The 23,963-nt window shown below is 38.9% G+C and overlaps 1 protein-coding gene across 1 annotated transcript in view; it reads right to left on the bottom strand.

Annotated features, from left to right (window-relative positions):
* The window catches only part of LOC134654231 (espin), a 194,352-nt gene that overhangs the window by 31,903 nt on the left and 138,486 nt on the right, over positions 1–23,963 (bottom strand). Inside the window, exons 3-7 of the mRNA XM_063509701.1 lie at positions 22,205–22,388; positions 11,418–11,600; positions 6,627–6,731; positions 2,897–3,131; positions 882–1,055 (exon numbers count right to left, since the gene is read on the bottom strand). Of these exons, the coding sequence (XP_063365771.1) occupies positions 882–1,055; positions 2,897–3,131; positions 6,627–6,731; positions 11,418–11,600; positions 22,205–22,388 (881 nt within the window). The remainder of the gene's footprint in view (positions 1–881; positions 1,056–2,896; positions 3,132–6,626; positions 6,732–11,417; positions 11,601–22,204; positions 22,389–23,963) is intronic.

Here is a 23,963-nt window from a genome sequence, read left to right as displayed (position 1 = left end):
CTGTTGTGGAGATACCAAGGTCTGAAGACTTACCAGTCATAACAGGCGCCTCCTGCCCCTCAGCCGGAACTCTCGGCCCAGGGGAGCGGGTGTGGAACAGGTCTCTGATTCGCTGGTATAAAGCTGCTGTTGCGTTAGGGGCTGTTGTGGAGATGCCAAGGTCTGAAGACTCTTACCAGTCATAACAGGCGCCTCCTGCCCCTCAGCCGGCACTCTCGGCCCAGGGGAGCGGGTGTGGAACAGGTCTCTGACTCGCTGATAAAGAGCTGCTGGTGCGTTAGGGACTGTTCTGGAGATGCCAAGGTCTGAAGACTTACCAGTCATAACGGGCGCCTCCTGCCCCTCAGCCGGCACTCTCGGCCCAGGGGAGCGGGTGTGGAACAGGTCTCTGACTCGCTGGTAAAGAGCTGCTGGTGCGTTAGGGACTGTTGTGGAGATACCAAGGTCTGAAGACTTACCAGTCATAACGGGCGCCTCCTGCCCCTCAGCCGGCACTCTCGGCCCAGGGGAGCGGGTGTGGAACAGGTCTCTGACTCGCTGATAAAGAGCTTCTGGTGCGTTAGGGACTGTTGTGGAGATACCAAGGTCTGAAGACTTACCAGTCATAACAGGCGCCTCCTGCCCCTCAGCCGGCACTCTCGGCCCAGGGGAGCGGGTGTGGAACAGGTCTCTGACTCGCTGGTAAAGAGCTGCTGGTGCGTTAGGGACTGTTGTGGAGATGCCAAGGTCTGAAGACTTACCAGTCATAACGGGCGCCTCCTGCCCCTCAGCCGGCACTCTCGGCCCAGGGGAGCGGGTGTGAAACAGGTCCCTGACTCGCTGGTATAAAGCTGCTGGTGCGTTAGGGACTGTTGTGGAGATGCCAAGGTCTGAAGACTTACCAGTCATAACGGGCGCCTCCTGCCCCTCAGCCGGCACTCTCGGCCCAGGGGAGCGGGTGTGGAACAGGTCCCTGACTCGCTGGTACAGAGCTGCTGGTGCGTTCGGGGTTGGGGTGGCGTTGTGGAGGTACCAGCCGCTGGCGTTGCTGGCGTCAGCGTCCGAGGCGGAGCAGGCTGCAAATGAAATTCAAAATTTAGACTTTCAATGCCTTTCTACCAACATTTGGTTAGAACACGAGGGGTTTACAAATGGTAGACTATTTTGGGAGTATCACTACTATTTGGGGATAATATAATATTTGGTGCTAACGAATGGATATGAGACACACAGTCACACACCTATTAAGTATAAGTCTTAGAATGATAGGTACTCTGTATGTTAAACTAGTTTACAAAGGTGTTCACTGAATATTTACGAATAATTCAAACTCTCTGAGGATATTAATTTATTCAAACAGTATTTCAATACTTAAATCAAAAAATTACCATTTGTAAGCTGAAAATATTTACTTAAAAGAACTTTTTTTAATACGTAGGTACTCCTAATTATCTAAACCAAGAGACTTTTTCAGATATTTATACTTTCAAGCAGTAAATCTGATACAATTAAAAATTTCACCAAAAAACTCAAACCTCCATAACCGTCAAACGGCATAGAGTGATGCTCCACCGTCCACGACCGCCACATAGTCTTGCCAACCACACTCATCTTACCAAATAATTCACAAAGAACAACTCAGAAAGAAAAGCGCATTAACATAATACGACCGCACAACACCACATCAGGAAAACTAATGCTTATTCATGTGCAAAAAATTACCTAACTAATACTTCCTTGCACCCTTATTCACCGTAGCACTAATCGACTATCGAACTTTCATTGTCCTGCTCTAACTCGATTAGAATGAAGAGGATGGCTAATCGGTTCGATTGTAATTGAACACTTCCGTCCTGCTATCGACCTATTAGATGCGGCGATGATTTTTCACGTCTATCAGTTGGTATAAGCCTAGTATAGTTCGTGAGGCGGATGGAGGTAATGCTATGTCGACGTACATACTTTCCCCCTTATTCATAAAACCAAGAAAACTTTGCTAGTCTCAATTACTTAATCTATGTTTTTTCTTTACCCCTTTCTTACAAATACATAAGTCAAAATGACGGATAAAGACAAACAATTAATGGCTGATTGAGGCTTGTAGCGTGTTTATGAATAAGTAACGCCATTTATCAATAGGATGAATGCATGGTGCCTAATAGTGCAATGCATGCCTATAAAATTGCAAAAAAATATGTATGTACGGACTTTGTTTACAAACCTAAAAGAAATCGCGTGTGATTTTTATAATAACTCATTTCCAATATCTTGTTCTCAGCAATTTACTTGATAGTTATGGCTAGGTCATTTCTGAAGAGAAGAAACGTATGTTTGCGTCATCATACGATACTTAATTTTTCCAATCGTCTCCCTGACTAATATTACAACGCTGCAAACAAATGGATTATCTTCAGAAGATTGGGTGTTACGTACCTATATATTACAAAGTAGCTTTTTGTGAAGTAAAAATAACTGTATTACAGTGTTGCGTATCAAATAGGTAACATACGATTTAAGTGTTGCATTAGTGATAATTGTGAAGCTAGAACTGGTTGGATTAGCTATGTTATCAGTAATTGTATAAGCTAACATACGTAATAAGATGCACAATTGCACGCCTAATGGCCCAATTCGAAAAATGCTCATAAGACGTCACAGCGATACGATACCGATCTGTCAGTGTCACCGTGGTGGGCGCCCTCTGCATCGGGTTGAAATACAGCCCATCTGCTGGCCCGGAGCGGCTTGAACTTATGGACCCAATCGGCGTGGAGGGTAAGGCACCCCTACGCTCAGCTACGGAACCCATGCGCTCAGCTACGGAACCCCTGCGCGATTTTACGTAACCCCTACTCTTTTGTCTAAACTTCAATATGTAAGCTGTAACCTTGGAAACAATAGCAAGAACATAACAAACCTGAGCTGTCCTCCCCCGATGAGCTATGATGTGTGACGGTGGTGGACGCCCTCTGCATCGGGTTGACATACAACCCATCCGCCGGCCCGGAGCGGCTTGAGCTTATGGACCCAATCGGTGTGGAGGGTAAGGAACCCCTGCGTTCAGCTACGGAACCCCTGCGCTCGCGTTCTGGCGCGTGCAGGTAGAACGGCGAGCGGGTTCCATTGGCGTTTATGCAGTTTGGTAGAGCGCACTGCAAAAATAATTAAATGTTTTAGTTTTTGGTGCAATGGGGTAGGCAAATACAAGGTCCAGTGTCTTCCACCCTAGTTAGGTTCAGGTATTAGGTACAGTCGGCATCAAATAGATAATATCGGCGAAAGTGGCCAAATATATCGGAACATATCTTTATTTGTATGTTAATAGATATTTAGCCACTTTGACAGTCACTATATATATTTGATGCTGACTTTACTCATTGAAGCAATCATGTATGTATGTATGTATACATAAACATAAAAAACATGAGAAATCAGTTACAGAGTAAATTAAATACAACAAAGGCGAACTTATCCCTATATGGGATCTCTTCCAGTTAACCTTAATCATAATGAGAGGCTGTGAGTTGTAACATGGTTACAATATTAATATCTTAATTTTAGTAAAAACATGGCATCATCAGCTATATTACCAGCCACATAGAGTTAAATAGGTAAAGTACTATAAAGTAGATAGAAAGTGTAGAAACGCAACCAGCCAACTATTAGTAACGCAGCAGTTTAAATAGCCAACAGAATCAGCATCTAATCAAACAGTAATCGTACATTTAACATTAAATATCGAATACCGAGTTGAACAAACCAATAAATAACATAAATGCCTAAGTTATGGGTACTTAAAGAAAATAACAAGGATACGATTTGAATATGCAATTATCGTAAGAGTTTCTAATGATTTTCTATTTCTGATTTTTTATTGCCACTATTTCCTACTAACTTTAAAGTTTTTATCGTGAAATAAATACTTAGCTGAGCGACTAAGTACATTACTATAATACCCGTGAGCTTATTTGCAACGTGACGATTCGCGATATAAGTATGGACTCATTCTCAATGTTCGGTGAGTCAAGTAAGATAAGTATATTATTTGCTGAGGATCGTCGCCCATTCAAAGGCGCCTTTACCTCGGTATAATCACTACCATTGTTCAGCCTTATTGGAGTCCGACCACGCTAAGTTTTCACTTCAAGTGCTGCGTTAAGTATGTCGCTCCCATACACATAACAGTCACTCATTGCACCGTGGTGGAATGATATCGATCCCAGTGCGCCCTCACGAACGGCAAAGAGGATGAAACGACGGAGTGGGTTTAGTGGGTAGGGCCAAATTCTCCCCCCCCTCTCGCCAAGAGAGGGATAAGGACAGAGATGCGATTTATTTGAAATACTTCTATTTAAAATGCAAATACAAAATGCAAAATACCTATTTTGTATTTTGCATTTAAATGCCTTTTAGTAAAAAACATTTTGTATTTTATTTGAAATACTTTTCGAGATGTATTTTGCATTTTTAATATTCATTTCAAAATGCAAAATACTTTGCGATTAAGTTTAGCCAACATTACCAGTCAAACAAAATGAAATGAACGAATGACGCTTGTATTGCCGAATTTGACCGATAGAGGCCCCTGCTAGCCATGCGCGCCCTTTTTAGGGTTCCGTACCCAAAGGGTAAAAACGGGACCCTATTACTAAGACTCCGCTGTCCGTCCGTCCGTCCGTCCGTCTGTCACCAGGCTGTATCTCACGAACCGTGATAGCTAGACAGTTGAAATTTTCACAGATGATGTATTTCTGTTGCCGCTATAACAACAAATACTAAAAACAGAATAAAATAAAGATTTAAGTGGGGCTCCCATACAACAAACGTGATTTTTGACCGAAGTTAAGCAACGTCGGGCGGGGACAGTACTTGGATGGGTGACCGTTTTTTGCTTGTTTTGCTCTATTTTTTGTTGATGGTGCGGAACCCTCCGTGCGCGAGTTCGACTCGCACTTGGCCGGTTTTTTTTTCTTCTTTGTTCAGAGTGCGCGCCTGCGCCTTATAGCCGTTTAGACTCGCGACTCGGCTCGCGGCGTGTCTCGTGGCTCGCCGCGACACACTCGGCTTCGGCTTGTCAATTGGTTATAAACCTTATGCCGTGCCGTTAGTGTTTAAATTATATTAGCTCGACGAGCTTGCGAGCCACGAGACGAGTCGCGAGCCTACCGCTTACACTCGCGTCTCGTGGCGCGGCTCGCGGCTCGTCTCGTGGCTCGCGCGAGAGTCTAAACCGGTTATTATGACCAAAATGTCATGCATACGGTACCATGTTATTAGACGTTTTTGTTCGGCTCGGCATTGTGTCTCTATTTCTCATGATAAATACCTAAAATAAATAAAAATATCCGAGATTTGGTCAAAAGATATTTTATTTAGAAAAAGTATTTTGAAAATACCTATTTTGCATTTAGCATTTGAAATACAAAACGCAAAACTATTTGGTATTTTGCATTTGAAATAGTAAATCTGAAAAGTATTTTGCATTTTGTATTTAAATGCTTTTTTAAAACCATTTTGTACATCTCTGGATAAGGAGCGGCGAGTCCCACACACCGTGCGTAAATGCATTCCCGCTCCATCAAAAAAAAAAAAAATAGGCTCCTAAGACTCTTACGTAGGGTCTACGCCGTAAGGTACGCCTTTATTTCGTACATATGTATTCCACAATCTATTTGATTTTTTATTGAGTAACTAACTATATAAGGCCCACTTGCACCATCTCACTAACCCGGGGTTAAGCGGTTAAACCGTTAACCTAGCGTCAAATTGTACTGGTAACCATGGTAACTCCAGGTTTAACCGGTTAACCCCGGGCTAGTGGAATGGTGCAAGTGGCCCTAAGGGTTCCAGATTCAAGATCAAAACAACTGTATCTGAGTCTCAGGAGACTAAGAAATGGACCAAAGTTAGCTCTGCACAGAGTTTTCAGTGGCAGTGTAAAAATGTCACTGTCAAACATCACAAATTCTAATAAAAATATGACATCTGTGCCCTGTTTATCAAAAGCTTGTAACTTGTAATACAAGTGGAACTCCCTTTCTAACAAAAGCTGTCAAAAAGTGACATCCGCTTGTTTTACAAGTTACAAGCTTTTGAGAAACGGGCCCCTGTACGGTTACCATCAGTTTGTCACTGACATAAACGCCGTCGAGAACGTAATTTACTTTCTATACATCTCGCTCGCACTCGCATATTAGTGCAAACGGGATGTATAGAAAATAAATTACGTTCTCGACGGCGTTTATGTCAGTGACAAACTGATGGTAACCGTACTGTACTTCCAGACTTTGTCACCGTCAAAGTCGGTGCAAACTTAGCGTAGATAAACGTTAGTACAATCATAGAGAAAAAAATACATAGAGTGCTCACTCCATACATCAGTTTTAGTACCAAAAAGACTATTAGCATCTAGCATCGAGTAGCGGAACTATCAGTACTGCTACTTGACAATAGATGTCGCCACCGACCGGAAAGTCTTATGCTGTTGAGATAAGACTTTCCGGTCGGTGCTACATCTATTGTCAAGTAGCAGTACTGATAGTTCCGCTACTCGATGCTAGATGTAGACACGGAAATTAATAGTCTGAACTGATGTATGGAGTGAGCACTCTATGTATTTTTTTCTCTATGGTACAATAAAGACTTACTCTGGCGTCTCCCGGGGTACATGCGCAGGAGTGGACCGTTTTGTATGAAGACAACTGCTTGCTGTCGGCGCCCGCCGCGCCGGCTGCTACCAGAACGTTGAGGCACTGTCAAATACAAAACAAAACAATACCATAGAGAAAAAAATACATAGAGTGCTCACTCCATACATCAGTTTTAGTACCAAAAAGACTATTAGCATCTAGCATCGAGTAGCGGAACTATCAGTACTGCTACTTGACAATAGATGTAGCCACCGACCGGAAAGTCTTATGCTGTTGAGATAAGACTTTCCGGTCGGTGCTACATCTATTGTCAAGTAGCAGTACCGATAGTTCCGCTACTCGATGCTAGATGTAGACACTGAAATTAATAGTCTGAACTGATGTGTGGAGTGAGCACTCTATGTATTTTTTTCTCTATACATTATACAATACTAAGATTCATATTAATCAATTACATATTGGCTTAAACTTTAAAATCACATCATCATCTTCCTCGCGTTTGTCCCGGCATTTTGCCACGGCTCATGGTAGCCTGGGGTCCGCTTGGCAACTTATCCCAGGAATTGGCGTACGTATATCGAATACCGAGTTGAACAAACCAATAAATAACATAAATGCCTAAGTTATGGGTACTTAAAGAAAATAACAAGGATACGATTTGAATATGCAATTATCGTAAGAGTTTCTAATGATTTTCTATTTCTGATTTTTTATTGCCACTATTTCCTACTAACTTTAAAGTTTTTATCGTGAAATAAATACTTAGCTGAGCGACTAAGTACATTACTATAATACCCGTGAGCTTATTTGCAACGTGACGATTCGCGATATAAGTATGGACTCATTCTCAATGTTCGGTGAGTCAAGTAAGATGTATTTTATTTGCTGAGAATACTAAGATTCATATTAATCAATTACATATTGACTTAAACTTTAAAATCACATCATCATCTTCCTCGCGTTTGTCCCGGCATTTTGCCACGGCTCATGGTAGCCTGGGGTCCGCTTCGCAACTTATCCCAGGAATTGGCGTAGGCACTAGTTTTTAAACTTTAAAATCACAAAAAATACAAAAATAATGAGAATAAGCTATAGATTGGTGACTGATTTTAAAGTGAAATTTTAGACTTGATGGCCCAATGGTTTGCACAGTCAGCAGCAATAGTTACTAACCGGGCGAGTCGTTCAAAATGATCTTGACGCGTCTTTATTGTTAAGAGAATAAGAGCGCATCAAGGTAATTTTGACCACCTCGCCCACTTAGAAACTTCTGCTGACTGCACAAAAAAACAAAACCGAAGCGTTTTTTTTTATATGCTTTTATTTTATACACTTTTTAGGGTTCCGTAGCCAAATGGCAAAAAACGGAACCCTTATAGATTCGTCATGTCTGTCTGTCCGTCTGTCTGTCCGTCCGTATGTCACAGCCACTTTTCTCCGAAACTATAAGAACTATACTGTTGAAACTTGGTAAGTAGATGTATTCTGTGAACCGCATTAAGATTTTCACACAAAAATAGAAAAAAAAACAATTAATTTTTGGGGTTCCCCATACTTCGAACTGAAACTCAAATTTTTTTTTTTCATCAAACCCATACGTGTGGGGTATCTATGGATAGGTCTTCAAAAATGATATTGAGGTTCCTAACATCATTTTTTTCTAAACTGAATAGTTTGCGCGAGAGACACTTCCAAAGTGGTAAAATGTGTGTCCCCCCCCCCCCCCCCCTAACTTCTAAAATAAGAGAATGATAAAACTAAAAAAAATATATGATGTACATTACCATGTAAACTTCCACCGAAAATTGGTTTTAACGAGATCTAGCAAGTAGTTTTTTTTTAATACGTCATAAATCGCCTAAATACGGAACCCTTCATGGGCGAGTCCGACTCGCACTTGGCCGCTTTTTTACCAGTCAATAAACAAAATAATAAATAAATTCATGTTACTTAAATTAAATGCTTTTTATAAACAGACTAGCGACCCACCCCGGCTTCTCACGGGTTAACAAATTATACATAAACCTTCCTCTTGAATCACTTTATCTATTAAAAAAACCGCATTAAAATCCGTTGCGTAGTTTTAAAGATCTAAGCATACAGGGACAGACAGCGGGAAGCGACTTTGTTTTATACTATGTAGTGATAGTGATTTACAAGAACAATGTTTTTAACCATAGGTACCGATTGAAAACATACTTCCGGCCACCAATAACACTACCCGTGCCTAAAGCAATTCGTCACATTATATTATTACAATAATACCTACAGGATGGCTGATATCATTGTTCGCGTTAACGCATATTAAAACAAGGTTATTGACAGGGTCAGACATAGGGACACTCAGGTCAAAGATATATGTATGTATAGTCCTTTGCCAAATAGCGCCCTAGTCAAAGAAATGTCTGTGAGAAAATAATTTTGTATATAAAGCTTTAATACGACCCAAAAAGTTATTACAGTGCTTCAATGATGGCATTGAAGTATTAAAAATACTTTTCCAAAAAGCGCACTCCATATTTTATTGTATATGTTATTATTGTTATACCTATGTATATAGTTCATCCGGTCGGGATTTAGGAGACCATAGACAAATTAAAAAATGTCATATAATTCCGATATGACAGGGCTTTTTTTAAAGAAATTGAGGAATATTTAAGCTTAGTTCTTTTTTATCAGCAACTGTGAGAAACAAACGTAAGGCCCCCATTATTTAATTGTACTGTATGATTATGTCTTAATGCCCAGACCTACTTTCATAACATTATCCACGTTAAACTTTCATTTCAAACTCACTTTTTGAACAACAATTATCGTTCCAAATTTTCAATTATTCAAAGACTAATACCTAACGTTAAAAAACCGGCCAAATGCGAGTGGGACTCGCGCACGGAGGGTTCCGCACCATTAACAAAAAATAGAGCAAAACAAGCAAAAAAACGGTCACCCATCCAAGTACTGACCCCGCCCGACGTTGCTTAACTTCGGTCAAAAATCACGTTTGTTGTATGGGAGCCCCACTTAAATCTTTATTTTATTCTGTTTTTAGTATTTGATGTTATAGCGGCAACAGAAATACATCATCTGTGAAAATTTCAACTGTCTAGCTATCACGGTTCGTGAGATACAGCCTGGTGACAGACGGACGGACGGACGGACGGACGGACAGCGGAGTCTTAGTAATAGGGTCCCGTTTTTACCCTTTGGGTACGGAACCCTAAAAACTTAACACCTTACATTTAAAGATTAAATACCATGAGCAAACCGAAGCCTAAATTAATTTAATTACTCACACGACGCTATCGGAGTGTGACCGGTGAAAATTATACTTTCCAAACGTGATCTTGGCTCCATTGTTCCTGTGATCTACCTTAGACTACCTCAATTAGACACCGCTTTGCGCTTTTTAGATCATTTACGAAGACTGCTGTTTACCACAGGTAATATTTTACTGGTGAAATAATAAGCCGCGAGCCACACATAGTTGCATTCTACATTTTCCACCATTTGTAAAATGTGTAACCCGTGACGTAAAAAGGGGGGTATTATACGTTTAAAATGTGTGTCATTTGTGTGTCTGTCTGTGGTATTGTGGCTAGCAAAACAAATTAACCAATTCGCGTGTTTGTTTCATCCAAATTACTGTCCGTCGAAATGGTTATTTTCTTAGTTATGTTTGGTAGAAAATTAGTGAGTGTTTTAATTTCTTTTAATATGCAACATTGTGATTACAGGCAGTAACCTGAAATAGGTACACTACGTGTGTTATTTGTGTTAAATCCTAATGAGTCAAAAGTCACAACTATCGCAAGTCGTTTAATAGGTATGCTCTATCTAATAGGTAGGCGATCTGTGTCTACGGCCATTGACGGCAAATATTGTGGACAATATGGTGTCAATGATTCCGACGCTTAGGGCGTAAATGCCGTGTAAAAATTATGATGACAGTCTATTGTTTTTAGACATATACAGGATGCCCAATAATTAATGGATAACCATCTAACCACCAACAGGGCACCTTAGGCTGGTCCAGAAAATGCACTTATAGGTCTAGTAAAAGTTTCGTGGTTTTCGAGATAATCGAACTTTTCTGTCTTTTTTAATAGCTAGCACCATACTTCAAATTTAGAAAAGTGAGATTATCTCGAAAACCACGAAACTTTTACTAGACCTATAAGTGCATTTTCTGGACCAGCCTAAGGTGCCCTGTCGGTGGTTAAAAGGTTATCCGTTAATTACTGGGCACCCTGTATAGTCTGATAAACTACTTTGTCAGTAGAAAAAGGCGCGAAATTCAAGTTTTCTATGGGACGATAACATTAATAGCCAGCGGACTGTAGTAATTAGATGTCCACGTGAAGCGAAGTGGAGAGGCATCGCGCCATCCTCTTCACACGCATGTAAATAATCAATCTAGAGAGAGATAGGTATATACTTACATTTTCTACCGCATCATTGATAGGGCTCTTCCCATGTCTGTCCAGATGTAGTCTTACCCCGTGTCTCAGAAGCCAGCGGATTGTAGTCAGATGTCCACGTGAAGCGAAGTGGAGAGGCATCGCGCCATCCTCTTCACACGCGTATAAATCTCAATCTAGAGAGAGATAGGTATATACTTACATCTAAATGGTGGTTTTCTGCCGCATCATTGATAGGGCTCTTCCCATGTAGTCTAGCCCCGTGAGGACTGTATTCAGATGTCCACGTGAAGCGAAGTGGAGAGGCATCGCGCCATCCTCTTCACACGCGTATAAACCTCAATCTAGAGAGAGATAGGTATATACTTACATCTAAATGGTGGTTTTCTGCAGCATCATTGATAGGGCTCTTCCCATGTCTGTCCAGATGTAGTCTAGCCCCGTGTCTCAGAAGCCAGCGGACTGTGGTCAGATGTCCACGGGATGCGGCGAAATGAAGAGGTGTCGCGCCGTCTCCGTCTCGCGCATTGGGATCCACGCCTCGCTCCACGATCTAGAAAGAGAAAGAATTTGACAATTATTTCTACGATATACTTTCATTAACCCTTTAACCGCCAGAGTCTGATATATGTATAAGACATTACATATCCAGCTCATTTCGCCACAGTCTGATAAATAAGACAAAGATCTGATTTGGTTTCTACAGCACATTTATAACTCCCGTAACTATGCCAACCTTACTCTGCGTGGTACAATTACTGTCGATGGCGACACAAGCACGCTCGATCAAAAATTGCTGGCGGTTAAAAGGTTAAACTTCGTCTTAAGGCCCAGCCCTACAAATTCAAAACCCAAAATTTGCCACTGATATTTGAACCTATAGTGCAGGGAATAGAGTTGATTTTTATTTGTTTGAAAATTTAACGAAACAATGAAATGCAACTCTGTTCCAATTGAATGTGGTTTAAATTTCATCAAACTGAAGAAGTACTATAGGTAGGACTTTGGGCCTTAGGAGGATATTGTGCAATAAGGCAGGTATGGGCAAAATTGTTAAGGAAAGTCAAGAGTCATAGTGCTGGCGGTACGCCAAAACGCTGCAAATTGTGTTAAAAGCATGAAAAAAAAAGGTGTGTTTATTTAAAAACCTCTTAGAGCTTCTGCTGCTGACTGTATATTTTTTAAACAAGTGAATGTATGAAATGATATTTACATAAGACTCAGAATAACATATTCAACATCTTAAAAATCGGAAACAGATTCAATCGATAATGTGGCGTATCGATTTCGTGCTTTTATGAAATCGATAATTAATATTAAACGTAGTGTCCATTCTTTTTTAATTGTGGGATTATGAAGAGAAAGTTTTAATTGTTATTTTCGTAAACGCATTGTACCATATTTGTTTTTAGGGTTCCGTACCCAAAGGGTAAAAACGGGACCCTATTACTAAGACTCCGCTGTCCGTCCGTCCGTCTGTCACCAGGCTGTATCTCACGAACCGTGATAGCTAGACAGTTGAAATTTTCACAGATGATGTATTTCTGTTGCCGCTATAACAACAAATACTAAAAACAGAATAAAATTTAGATTTAAGTGGGGCTCCCATACAACAAACGTGATTTTTGACCGAAGTTAAGCAACGTCGGGCGGGGTCAGTACTTGGATGGGTGATAGTTTTTTTGCTTGTTTTGCTCTATTTTATGTTGATGGTGCGGAACCCTCCGTGCGCGAGTCCGACTCGCACTTGACCGGTTTTTTTAATTAACCAAAGTAATTAGGGATTCGAAAAAAAAAACAAAAACATTGAAATCTAATTAATATATACTATTAATATTTATGAAACTTGGTTTTTAAAGTTCGGTAAATTAGTTTGTTAATCAACAATGAAAACAAATGCAGGTTATATGCAATGCAATAAACTATACCGGGTGTGGCCTGTAATACGAGCAAAAAATTTAACTGCAGGCTGCACTCTTCATACTAACCAACATTTGTTCAGCGACTTTTGAAATACAAATACAAATTATTTATTGTTTGAATGTGAGTGGTTATAAATGGTGGTAGGGTTAGCATTTGGTTACATCACAATCAGCCGGAATTTGGCGTACAATACTCTGACTCTCAATATGCATGTCACTTCGATCAACACGGAAGGGATGCGGCATTCACACTATTTCCCCTCTGCCTAGACTAGATACAAGATCAACTGATCTAGCGCGGGTAATAAAACTAGTTGCGCTCGGATTTTAAACTAGACCGAGTCCAGACGCGCGAGTGAACACAGCAGCAGAAAAAATGCCTAATTGCTTGGTTTTTTGTTGTAAAAAGAGGTCGGGGACATCAAATTTACAAAAAGAAGGTGTTACATTTCACATGTAATATTTTTTTTACATGTCATACGTTTAATTACATTTAAACACAATTATTATATTTTAGTCTCATATAATTGCTGGATTTATCGATTTTCCTCACCCAGTACAAATTGCGGATCGGTCGAGCGACAAATCCGATTTCTCATCTCTCAGAAAACGATAAAATTCTTTGACGAAAATGTGTTTGTGTGCGTGTTGTGACACTTGTGACTCGTCCGTACACAAAAACAGATCGAGGTGTGCAAGATTTGTCTGTGTAGGGTGTCATTTTCTATGTATTTGTGTCGTCATTACAGATTAGATTTTGTATGTAAGTGTGTGAGAAGTGCGACTGTGTGCACGTTCCCCCCCGCGAAAAATGGCAGAATGATTTGAATGTCAAGATATCGCTTGGGCCTATCCCTTCCGTGCCGGAAGCCCGTGTTGATCGAAGGCATGTCATTAAAACCAATTAAAAATTAAATTATAGTAATGTCAGACTAAACAATAAGGATTAATAATAATATAAAAAATTGTAATAACAGGTTAATGTCATGCATATAGAAAAGTGGCAAACACAAGATTTTAATAATAATTCATAGTATTTAGATGTCAAACTAATACAGTACCTAAAAAGTAATAATAATAATAAAATAGAATAACAAATTTATTAAAAATAACTTGTGTTTTGATTTTTAACACACTTTAAAAAGTTTTTTCTAAGACGCAATGTATTGCGAATTTTGTTATGTTTAAGGCGTGACAAGCAACGTCAATCACAATGATAATGGCGTACATTGAAGATAATAATTATTTTGTATGAAAAATACGAAGTCTTTAAGTACTCATTATTTTTAAAAGTCGCTGAACAAATGTTGGTCAGTTTGAGGAGTATAGCCAACAGTATAGCCTACGTGCCAAGTGCCAAGGGATTTAGCAAAAAAATATCAAAGTACTTACGTAAGTAAGTAATTCATAACATAAGACTCATAACATAAGTAACGAAATGCTGTCCCGCCCCTTTCCTCAGCGAATATAGAATCTTAACACATAATTGTACCTTTGTCACCTACGCCCAGGTGTGTCCACGCCCCTATACTCTAAAATATAACCACAATTACGTAAGCTAAAATAACGTGGAAAACGTGAAAGTTTAAATCAAAATTACTAATATTCTCAACACGAGACTGTAAACCAGTTAGCAAAGCTGCAATTGGTAGTTATCAACGGAGTCAGTTTCACTTGGCGTCTGCAGACAGAAATGATCTCTTAACGACTTTATATTTATAGATTGACTAGCGACCCGCCCCGGCTTTGCACGGTTTAACAAATAATACATAAAGCTTCCTCTTGAATCACTCTATCTATTAAAAAACCTGCCCCGGTTTCGCACGGTTTAACAAATAATACATAAAGCTTCCTCTTGAATCACTCTATCTATTAAAAAAACCGCATCAAAATCCGTTGCGTAGTTTTAAAGATCTAAGCATACATAGGGACAGACAGCGGGAAGCTTGGAGGATACAACTAAACGGAGTAGCCATTAACAGGCTTTCCCCTCTGTCGAAAATAGGCGGCCAACGGTCATACACAATGTATGGACTGACGTTTATCTGACATGGCTATTTTTACGTTACGCATACATTTGATGTTCCCCTCCCCCGCAAAAATCGGCAGACTGTTTTGTACAGAAAATTACAGACATGGCGTCTCCGTTTGATTATATCCTCCAAGGCGGGAAGCGACTTTGTTTTATACTAAGTAAATCACAAGACTGATAAGTACAATACTGCATACTGTATGAGACAGTTAAAAAATGTTGGGGATAATATTTCAATATAGTGTAAGGTAAGAGTACCGGAGTATATCACAATTAAGACTGGCAGCACATCCATCTCTTCGTGAAGTTATCACTTACGACTAGCATGTGCCAAAAAGAATTTTCAAAAATAGCAAAGTAGGTACCCATGATATGTTCTCGGTATTTTTGTCTGCTCGTTTAATGCTAATTTTTTTTACAATTATTGTTTCGATTTCTATCACACTTGAAATATTAGACGCCAATAATTAAGTGACGTAAATCTTAATCCCTTATCAGAACGGAAACTTTCTAAGTAGAAACTTGCATGAGAATTTTCTTATGAAAATTTCCAGACATTCTTGGAAATTTTGAGAATGTTCTTTAAGTTCTGCAAGTTCTGCAACTCGCTCATTGCTACTTGCAACTTGAAGAATCTATGCCTACCATAGAGAAAAAAATACATAGAGTGCTCACTCCATACATCAGTTTTAGTACCAATAAGTAAATAAAAAAAAATTAAAAATAAACAAAAATTAAATAACTTAATATAATATCTTTTTTAAAAAAAGGGAACCGCCTTCAAAAAACCAACCCACTGAAAAGTACAAAATAATTTTTATATGGCGCCCCTTTACGTGTCCAGTCCCTATCCCGTCGTAAAGCAAAATTTTGCCAAAAAGTAATGAATACCTAATAATAAGAAAATTAATAATCATCCGGGTAATTACTTAGTTTTTGAAGTCGGTGCCAAACCAAAAATTTTGAGAACCGATATTTTAGACAACGAAGAACGCTGCACTTACTTGCATTATAAAGACATACTTAGTTTACTCATTAATTTAGTTCTTGTAGGTACTACGTACTCGTATTTTTTTTCTGATTGGTAGTAAAGACTGTTTTTGTTGGTTTGGCACCGCCTTCAAAAACTAAGTAATTACCCGGATGATTATTAATTTTCTTATTATTAGGTATTAATTACTTTTGGCAAAATTTTGCTTTACGACGGGATAGGGACTGGACACGTAAAGGTGCGCCATATAAAAATTATTTTGTACTTTTCAGTGGGTTGGTTTTTTGAAGGCGGTTCCCTTTTTTTAAAAAAGATATTATATTAAGTTATTTAATTTTTGTTTATTTTTAATTTTTTTTTATTTACTTATTTTATTTTATTTTTTACTTTTTAGTGATAGGTAGGTACTTCATTTATTTTAGGTTTTGGGCTAAAATACTAGTTAGGCTCTCCATTTAGTTTTGGGCTAGTAACTACCTACTGTTGGTGATGGCCTAACTCGATGATAATCGCGACACAACATAATATGACGTTTTGGTGCTAAACGATTTGTATGTATATTACTCCCACTCCCATTCCCAGTCCCAGTCCGAGTCCGACTCCCACTCCCACTATTTTATCTAAATCGGTTTCAGCAACATAAATTTGTTGGTAGGTATACCGATAGCATCGCCACCTACCGGGTCCAATTGGTTTTTCAAACCATCCAAGTACTGTACACTAAAACCTTCTCCAGAATGTAACAAACACTTTTCTGAAAACCGCATCAAAATCGGTGCAGCCAAACGCGAGATAATCACGAACAAACATATACACATACATACGTACATACATACATACGGGTCAAACTGAGAACGTCCTTTTTTTTAAAGGCAGTTAGAAAAAAGTTCATCGACCCACCTAGTGGAACTCTGTAACATAGGCACACGACGACAAGTCGGTTAACCAAAACAAAGTGTGCCTATGTTGCACCAAACCTAAGTTCCACTAGGTACAGCAAGGGTTCAGCATCAGCTCTATCTTGGGTACTGCTCTCCCAAGTGCTCATCAAGATGTGACGGATGACCAAAATAGCGTGGGCCTATGTTGCCCCAAACCCGAGTTCCACTAAGTACAGCAAGGGTTCAGCATCAGCTCTATCTTGGGTACTGCTCTCCCAAGTGCTCATCAAGATGTGACAGATGACCAAAATAGCGTGGGCCTATGTTGCACCAAACCTGAGTTCCACTAGGTACAGCAAGGGTTCAGCATCAGCTCTATCTTGGGTACTGCTCTCCCAAGTGCTCATCAAGATGTGACGGATGGCCAAAATAGCGTTGGCCTATGTTGCACCAAACCTGAGTTGCACTAGGTACAGCCAGGGTTCAGCATCAGCTCTATCTTGGGTACTGCTCTCCCAAGTGCTGACTATGATGTGATGGATGACCAAAATAGCGTGGGCCTATGTTGCACCAAACCTGACTTCCACTAGGTACATCCAGGATTCAGCATCAGCTCTATCCTGGGTACTGCTCTCCCAAGTGCTCATCAAGACGTGTCGGATGACCAAAACAGCGTGAGCCTATGTTGCACCAAACCTGAGTTCCACTAGGTACAGCCAGGGTTCAGCATCAGCTCAGATCTATGTATACTAAAACCTTCTCCGGAATGTAAGAAACACTTTTCTGAAAACCGCATCAAAATCGGTTCAGCCAAACGCGAGATAATCGCGAACAAATATACATACATACATACAAACATACATACATACATACATACATACATACATACATACATACATACATACGGGTCAAACTGAGAACCTCCTTTTTTTTGAAGGCGGTTAAAAAAGACTATTAGCATCTAGCATCGAGTAGCGGAACTATCAGTACTGCTACTTGACAATAGATGTAGCACCGACCGGAAAGTCTTATGCTGTTGAGATAAGACTTTCCGGTCGGTGCTACATCTATTGTCAAGTAGCAGTAGTAGCGGAACTATCAGTACTGCTACTTGAAATAGATGTAGCACCGACCGGAAAGTCTTATGCTGTTGAGATAAGACTTTCCGGTCGGTGCTACATCTATTGTCAAGTAGCAGTACTGATAGTTCCGCTACTCTATGCTAGATGTAGACACTGAAATTAATAGTCTGAATTGATGTATGGAATGAGCACTCTTGTCTTACTATATTTCTCTATGGCCTGACGAATACTAGTACCTATTATCAAAGAGAATAGAATTTAATATAGAGGCGGCTAGATGGCGTTAATTTCAATATTTACAAATTAACAATCAGTGAAAGAATAAGGATCAAGGTCAAATGGCGTAGTACCAACAGTTTTAATCTTCTGTCAAAAGATGGCCGTAAATTTCCTGTGGCTACATATTTTACCATGACAGTAAGTCTTTATAAAATCTATTCTCTTTCCTATTATTCAGGCGAGGTTATATTTACGGAATAATTGCCTGGATACAATTATGAATAGACCTACACGAAAAAATAATGGAAGAAGTTTCGGAGATAAGATTTTCAGTATTATTTAAAAACGAGTACCTACCTATTTAATTAGTTAACCATCTACAATACAACATCATAAGTAAATTATATGTGACATGATTGTTTTAATTCTTAAATTTTAGCTAAGAAACTAACAATGCCAAAATTGTAAAACTAAAAAGTTAGATCACGGTGAGATTGACGTTTAATGCCGTAAAACTAACTGTCTAAGAGTAAAACGTGTATACTAGCCAATTATAAATAGTAATACTATGGTCAAACAAGAAAGCAATGTTAACTAATCTGGTATGAAACTAGACGCGTTAAAAACTAGCCAGCAGTTGCCAAAGGCTAAATCCAAGCTATAAACTAAACCTGTCTAACTTTCAATTACTAAAACTGCCTCAAATGAAATGTATGAAAGTTCTGTTTACTTTACTGTTAAGGTTTGAAAGCTGGTATTTACCTTATTGACAATACTTTACCGATCATTGGTAACTAGAAATATTGGTTTTATTTAATTAGACGAAGTTAAGAGTCACAAAAAGCGCCGCCATACAATACTTTCATTTTAAAACGGCATGCTGATATAACATGAAACTTGGCATGAACATCCACCCGCCCCGGCTTCGCACGGGTTAACAAATTATACACAAACTTTTCTCAAGAATCACTCTATCGATAGGTGAAAACCGCATGATAATCCGTTCAGTAGTTTTTGAGTTTATCGGAAACATATAAACACACAGACAGACGCGGCGGGTGACTTTTGTTTTACAAGGTGTAGTGATAAATATATTACAAGCGGACCCCAGGTTCCCATGAGCCGTGGCAAAATGCCGGGACAACGCGAGGAAGATGATGAGTGATAAATATATTACAGTGGGTACCTTATTGAGAAAAAGCAATGCAAAATAAGAATGTAAAAGTCGCCATTTTTATAAAGCCAGTGCTTAGCAAAATAGAAAGTAAAGTAACTAAATGGCAAAAGCATAGCAATGATAGCAGATTGAAACACGCAATACACATGCACCTTCCACATAACCTGAGCACAAATTGAGTTGCAATATTATACTAATCAACAAGAAACAGAATTTGCATCACATCACATCACATGCGTTGACAGACGAGCGGCCCGATTCGAGCAATGCTTATAAGAAGTCACAGCCATACGATACCGATCTGTCAGTGTCTTAAGTGACGTTTTGTGGTTGAAGAAATATAACTTTTGACACTGACAGATCAGTATCGTATCACTGTGATATCTTATAAGCATTGTTCGAATCGGGCCGGTGGTTTCAATATGTGTTCCGAGAGATCGATCTGTCGGTCGATGAACTTGCAACATTTTTATGAGTTTTACGTAACATGTGACTGTGATTTTTCTATGGTGAAGATTTATCATTATCAGTAACGCATTACGATGTGCTTGAACCATTTAGCACATGATCATCAACACACTAGTGATGCAACAAAACTTTGGGCCCGATTCGGATTTTGTAATAGACATCTATTAGATACGATAACGATATGTTTAAGATCTAACCTGTCAAATTTGACATTTCCGCGATTCTGGAGATACACGATTTCCACAAGATATTACTTAGAGATCTAATTCACATCTAATAGATATCTAACACGATCTATCGTAAAAGTGAGATTGGTTGCCCGAATTGCGCTGCAAAAGAGAACTAGTTGAAATCTAAATTATAACGTATCTAGAATGATCTAGTACGTGTCGTCTCTTGTGAATATCTTGAAATTCGAATACGGCAGTTAGTAACAATCTACCAAAGTCGTTAAAAAGAAATTGAATCAAAAAATCGGACGGTCGTAAATGCTTCATACATATAAGTACCTAATTAATTTGCATTTTGGGTTTTGAGTTTACTTTTAACAATAATGATTATAATAATTATAAATAGATACTGTAAATAAATCATAAGAATCCCTTGTAGTTAAGAGGATACGGGAGCTAAGATTTAAATATTTTAGGTAAACATACCCGTCTCGCTAATGGAAGCGGCCTAAAACTAGTGCGATAAGGACAAAGCAAAAAACCCTGCATAAAAATCTCAAAAAACGAGGTGTCGTACTCGACTGTTTCCTCCTCCAAAACTTAACCAAATGTGACGAAATTTTGAGAACTAAATGGTAATGAAATTATGTTTGTCGGACCGTTTTGCTTTTTTGGATAATTGATATCAGTTTTGAATACCACGCCTCTCATTGCGGCATAGTCAATTAGGCCATTTTGGCCATTTTTGAAGGACTCTAGCGCCTTAAAAAACAAAAATATCAAAAAAAGCAAAACGGTCCGACACAGATATTGACAATATTAATCTGTGTTGAAAAAATCATTGCTCTAGCTTCAAAACCCACGGAGGAAACAGTCGAGTACGTTTGTATGGAGAAATGACCAATCCTGATGTTGGCTCTTAATACACAAATGATACTATTGAAGTTAGTCTAATTCAAAACGTTTTTTGATACAAAGAATACCTATAGACCTATACCTAGCCGTAAAGTAGAGTTTTAAATGAAAAGCTGTAAAGGCATTTTTTACAAATATTTTACTTTAACTTTTGCAAGCACAATGCCTATTAAAACATTAAAAACCGGACAAGTGCGAGTCGGAGTCGCCCACCGAGGGTTCCGTACTTTTTTAGTATTTATTGTTATACCAGCAACAGAAATACATAATCTGTGAAAATTTCAACTGTCTAGCTCATGAGATACAGCCTGGTGACAGACATACGGACAATGGAGTCTTAGCAATAGGGTCCCGTTTTTTCCTTTTGGGTACGGAACCCTAAAAATGACTGACTAAAGCTAGCTAAATGCCACCATGCGTACTTGCGTAGTCATTACAGTGAGCACTTCCGAGATTGATCATCTTTCGGTCGGTGAACTTGCTACAGACTACAGTACAGGTTTACGTAAGAATGAGTAACTTTTGTACGACTGTGTTCCGAAGTGCAGAAAGTGAGAATGTAATACCTACTACATATATGCGTTCGTAGAGAGTGTACTATATGAATACGTTTTACTTAATTATCAGTGTCTACACCTTAACTTATCCATTTCACGCAATCTAGTCGACATCCTGCCTCTAATTCTAAGTATTTTTGCTCGACTAATCCCTCTTAGGGACACGTGCACCATTCCCTAACCCGGGGTTTACCGGTTAAACCTGAAGTTACCATGGTTACCAGTAGAATTTGACACTGGGTTAACGGTTTTGGGATGGTGCTTAATCAGATAAATTCAAATACACGTAGTAAAAATTTAATACAGTATAGGTAGGTACTAGCACTCACCGGCAGCTTCAGTACTACTACGGCGACCTAAGTACGTGACCTACGGCTTAAGGCCTGTTTACACATTTGATTAGTGTTTAGTGCGAGTTCATATATCTGCAACTTGCAATAAGTTTTTTTACATTTAGATTTTATTCTAGAAACATTCAAGATTAGTATTTTTTATACAATTTTTGTATGTATAACGATATTTTTGTGAAATTCTTAGTATGAAATTTGGACTGTATAATCCAATATTACGAGTATTATGGAATAATTCTAACATCAATAAATTGCTCTGATAATTAGCTTAAGGTAATATACAATATGTAATACTTACTTACTATTCATAAGTGCTTGTTGCTAGGCGTACATGAATAAAGTATTTTTGACTTTGACTTAAGTAACAAACGCCCTTAGAAATACAGTACTTACCATCCATTTAACGCAGTCTAAGCACCCAGTCTGCGCAGCCGCATGAATTGGCAGCATCCCATCTCTGGCGCGCGCGTCCAGGCGCCCCCCCGCTTCCAGTACTAAGTACTTCAGTACGGCTAAGTGTCCCTCTTGTGCGGCTAAGTATACTGGCGTGACGTCATTGTCCATCGCCGTGTTGGCACTGTAAAAGAAAACGGCTGTTAGTTTACAAATTCTGGATTCTACATAAATGGGGATTTGAAACTTCCTCAGATTGTCAAAAAATAAGCTCACAAATAAAATCATAACAAACTGATGATTACTAATTGTTATCTCTAAACTAGAGGGGTAGACCTAAAATTTCCATAAATTTCTCGTTCCTTCCATTCCGTTATCGTCATACAAGGAACGGAAATAAAAACTTGAGACACTTATTTTCTCCTATTAGAATCGAAAGAGCTCGTGATTCTGAGTAGAAATAACATAAATTACCAAATTTAGAAAAAGTGTAGTGTAGGTAGGTACAGTATCCACATGGCTCAGTACAGTCGCCATCAGATATATCGAAGCGGCCAAGGTGTTCACAATATCTGAACACGCGCTTTAACGCCCTGAAAATAGAGGCGTGTTCAGATATTTGTGAGCGCCTTAGCCGCTCCTATATATCTGATGGCGACTGTACATAAAATGGCCCAGGTACACGATAGATTGATGACTGAGTGTGTATTAAAAGCAGGAACCTGGTTTCCCGTCGCTGTAACTTTTCTTTCCTGAGAGAGTAGAGCTATAAAATTTCCTCCTTACGGGTATACATACATGATGAACATGTCACGATACCGCCATTACGAGTACGTAAACATATTGATAGAAACTTCTCTAATATAGTACCATGCTCCCGCGTTGAGTGACATATGACAGATCCTTCAAGACTCTTCTGGTTGGGCTTAGATTTTTTCTTTTAATAAATACGTTTATATCATATTTTTATCACTTAATTGTTACACTTCTAAATAAATTAAGCAACAAAAATGTCTACAAACTTTTTAAATGACAGCTATTCTATTCCATATAAAAATGAATTGTAACAAATTGTACAGGTGTAGTGCATAATTATTTTCCTTCATATTTTCACGGAAACGTACGAACATGGCTTGCTTTTTCAGTCAGTCTCGGTACAAAAAGTACTAAGGTTGACTGAAGTAGCATGACAAATACGAACGTTTCCTAGAAAAGTACGATGGAAAACAATTATGCAGTACCGTAAAATGGGGTGAGTAGGGACAAAACTGACATTCAAACCTCGATAACATTTTATTTTTACATATGCAAACTGAATGGTGTATATAATAAGTGTTCCGGACGTTTGTATTGTAGTTTTTATTTTATTTTGGGTAGTTCCATTTCATAACTTTGACGATAAACAGGAAATCCCACCTCACACCGTAGTCCCTCGCAATTGGGGTGAGATCGGATTTCATACAAAGTTGATTTTGGAAGATTGTTGGATGGTTTTTTTTATTATGAGTATTACTATAGCTCCATTTTAAATTAGAATACATTATTTTTGTAGCAGTAGCCTTAAAATCCCATCTCACCCCCCTTTCATCCCTTCTCTCCCCATTCATAACCCAATTCTCCCCGCGAACCCTACTCACCCCATTTTACGGTACATATATAAATAGAACCAAAGTTAACAAAGACCATAATATGACTCGAAAAGTATAAATTCAACTTAAATATGTATGAAAAATGAAAGTTAGGTAACTTGCTACTAAAT

This window comes from Cydia amplana, chromosome 14 (genome assembly GCF_948474715.1).
Source record: "Cydia amplana chromosome 14, ilCydAmpl1.1, whole genome shotgun sequence".
NCBI lineage: Eukaryota > Metazoa > Arthropoda > Insecta > Lepidoptera > Tortricidae > Cydia > Cydia amplana.
This window is presented reverse-complemented; position numbering and strand designations above follow the sequence as displayed.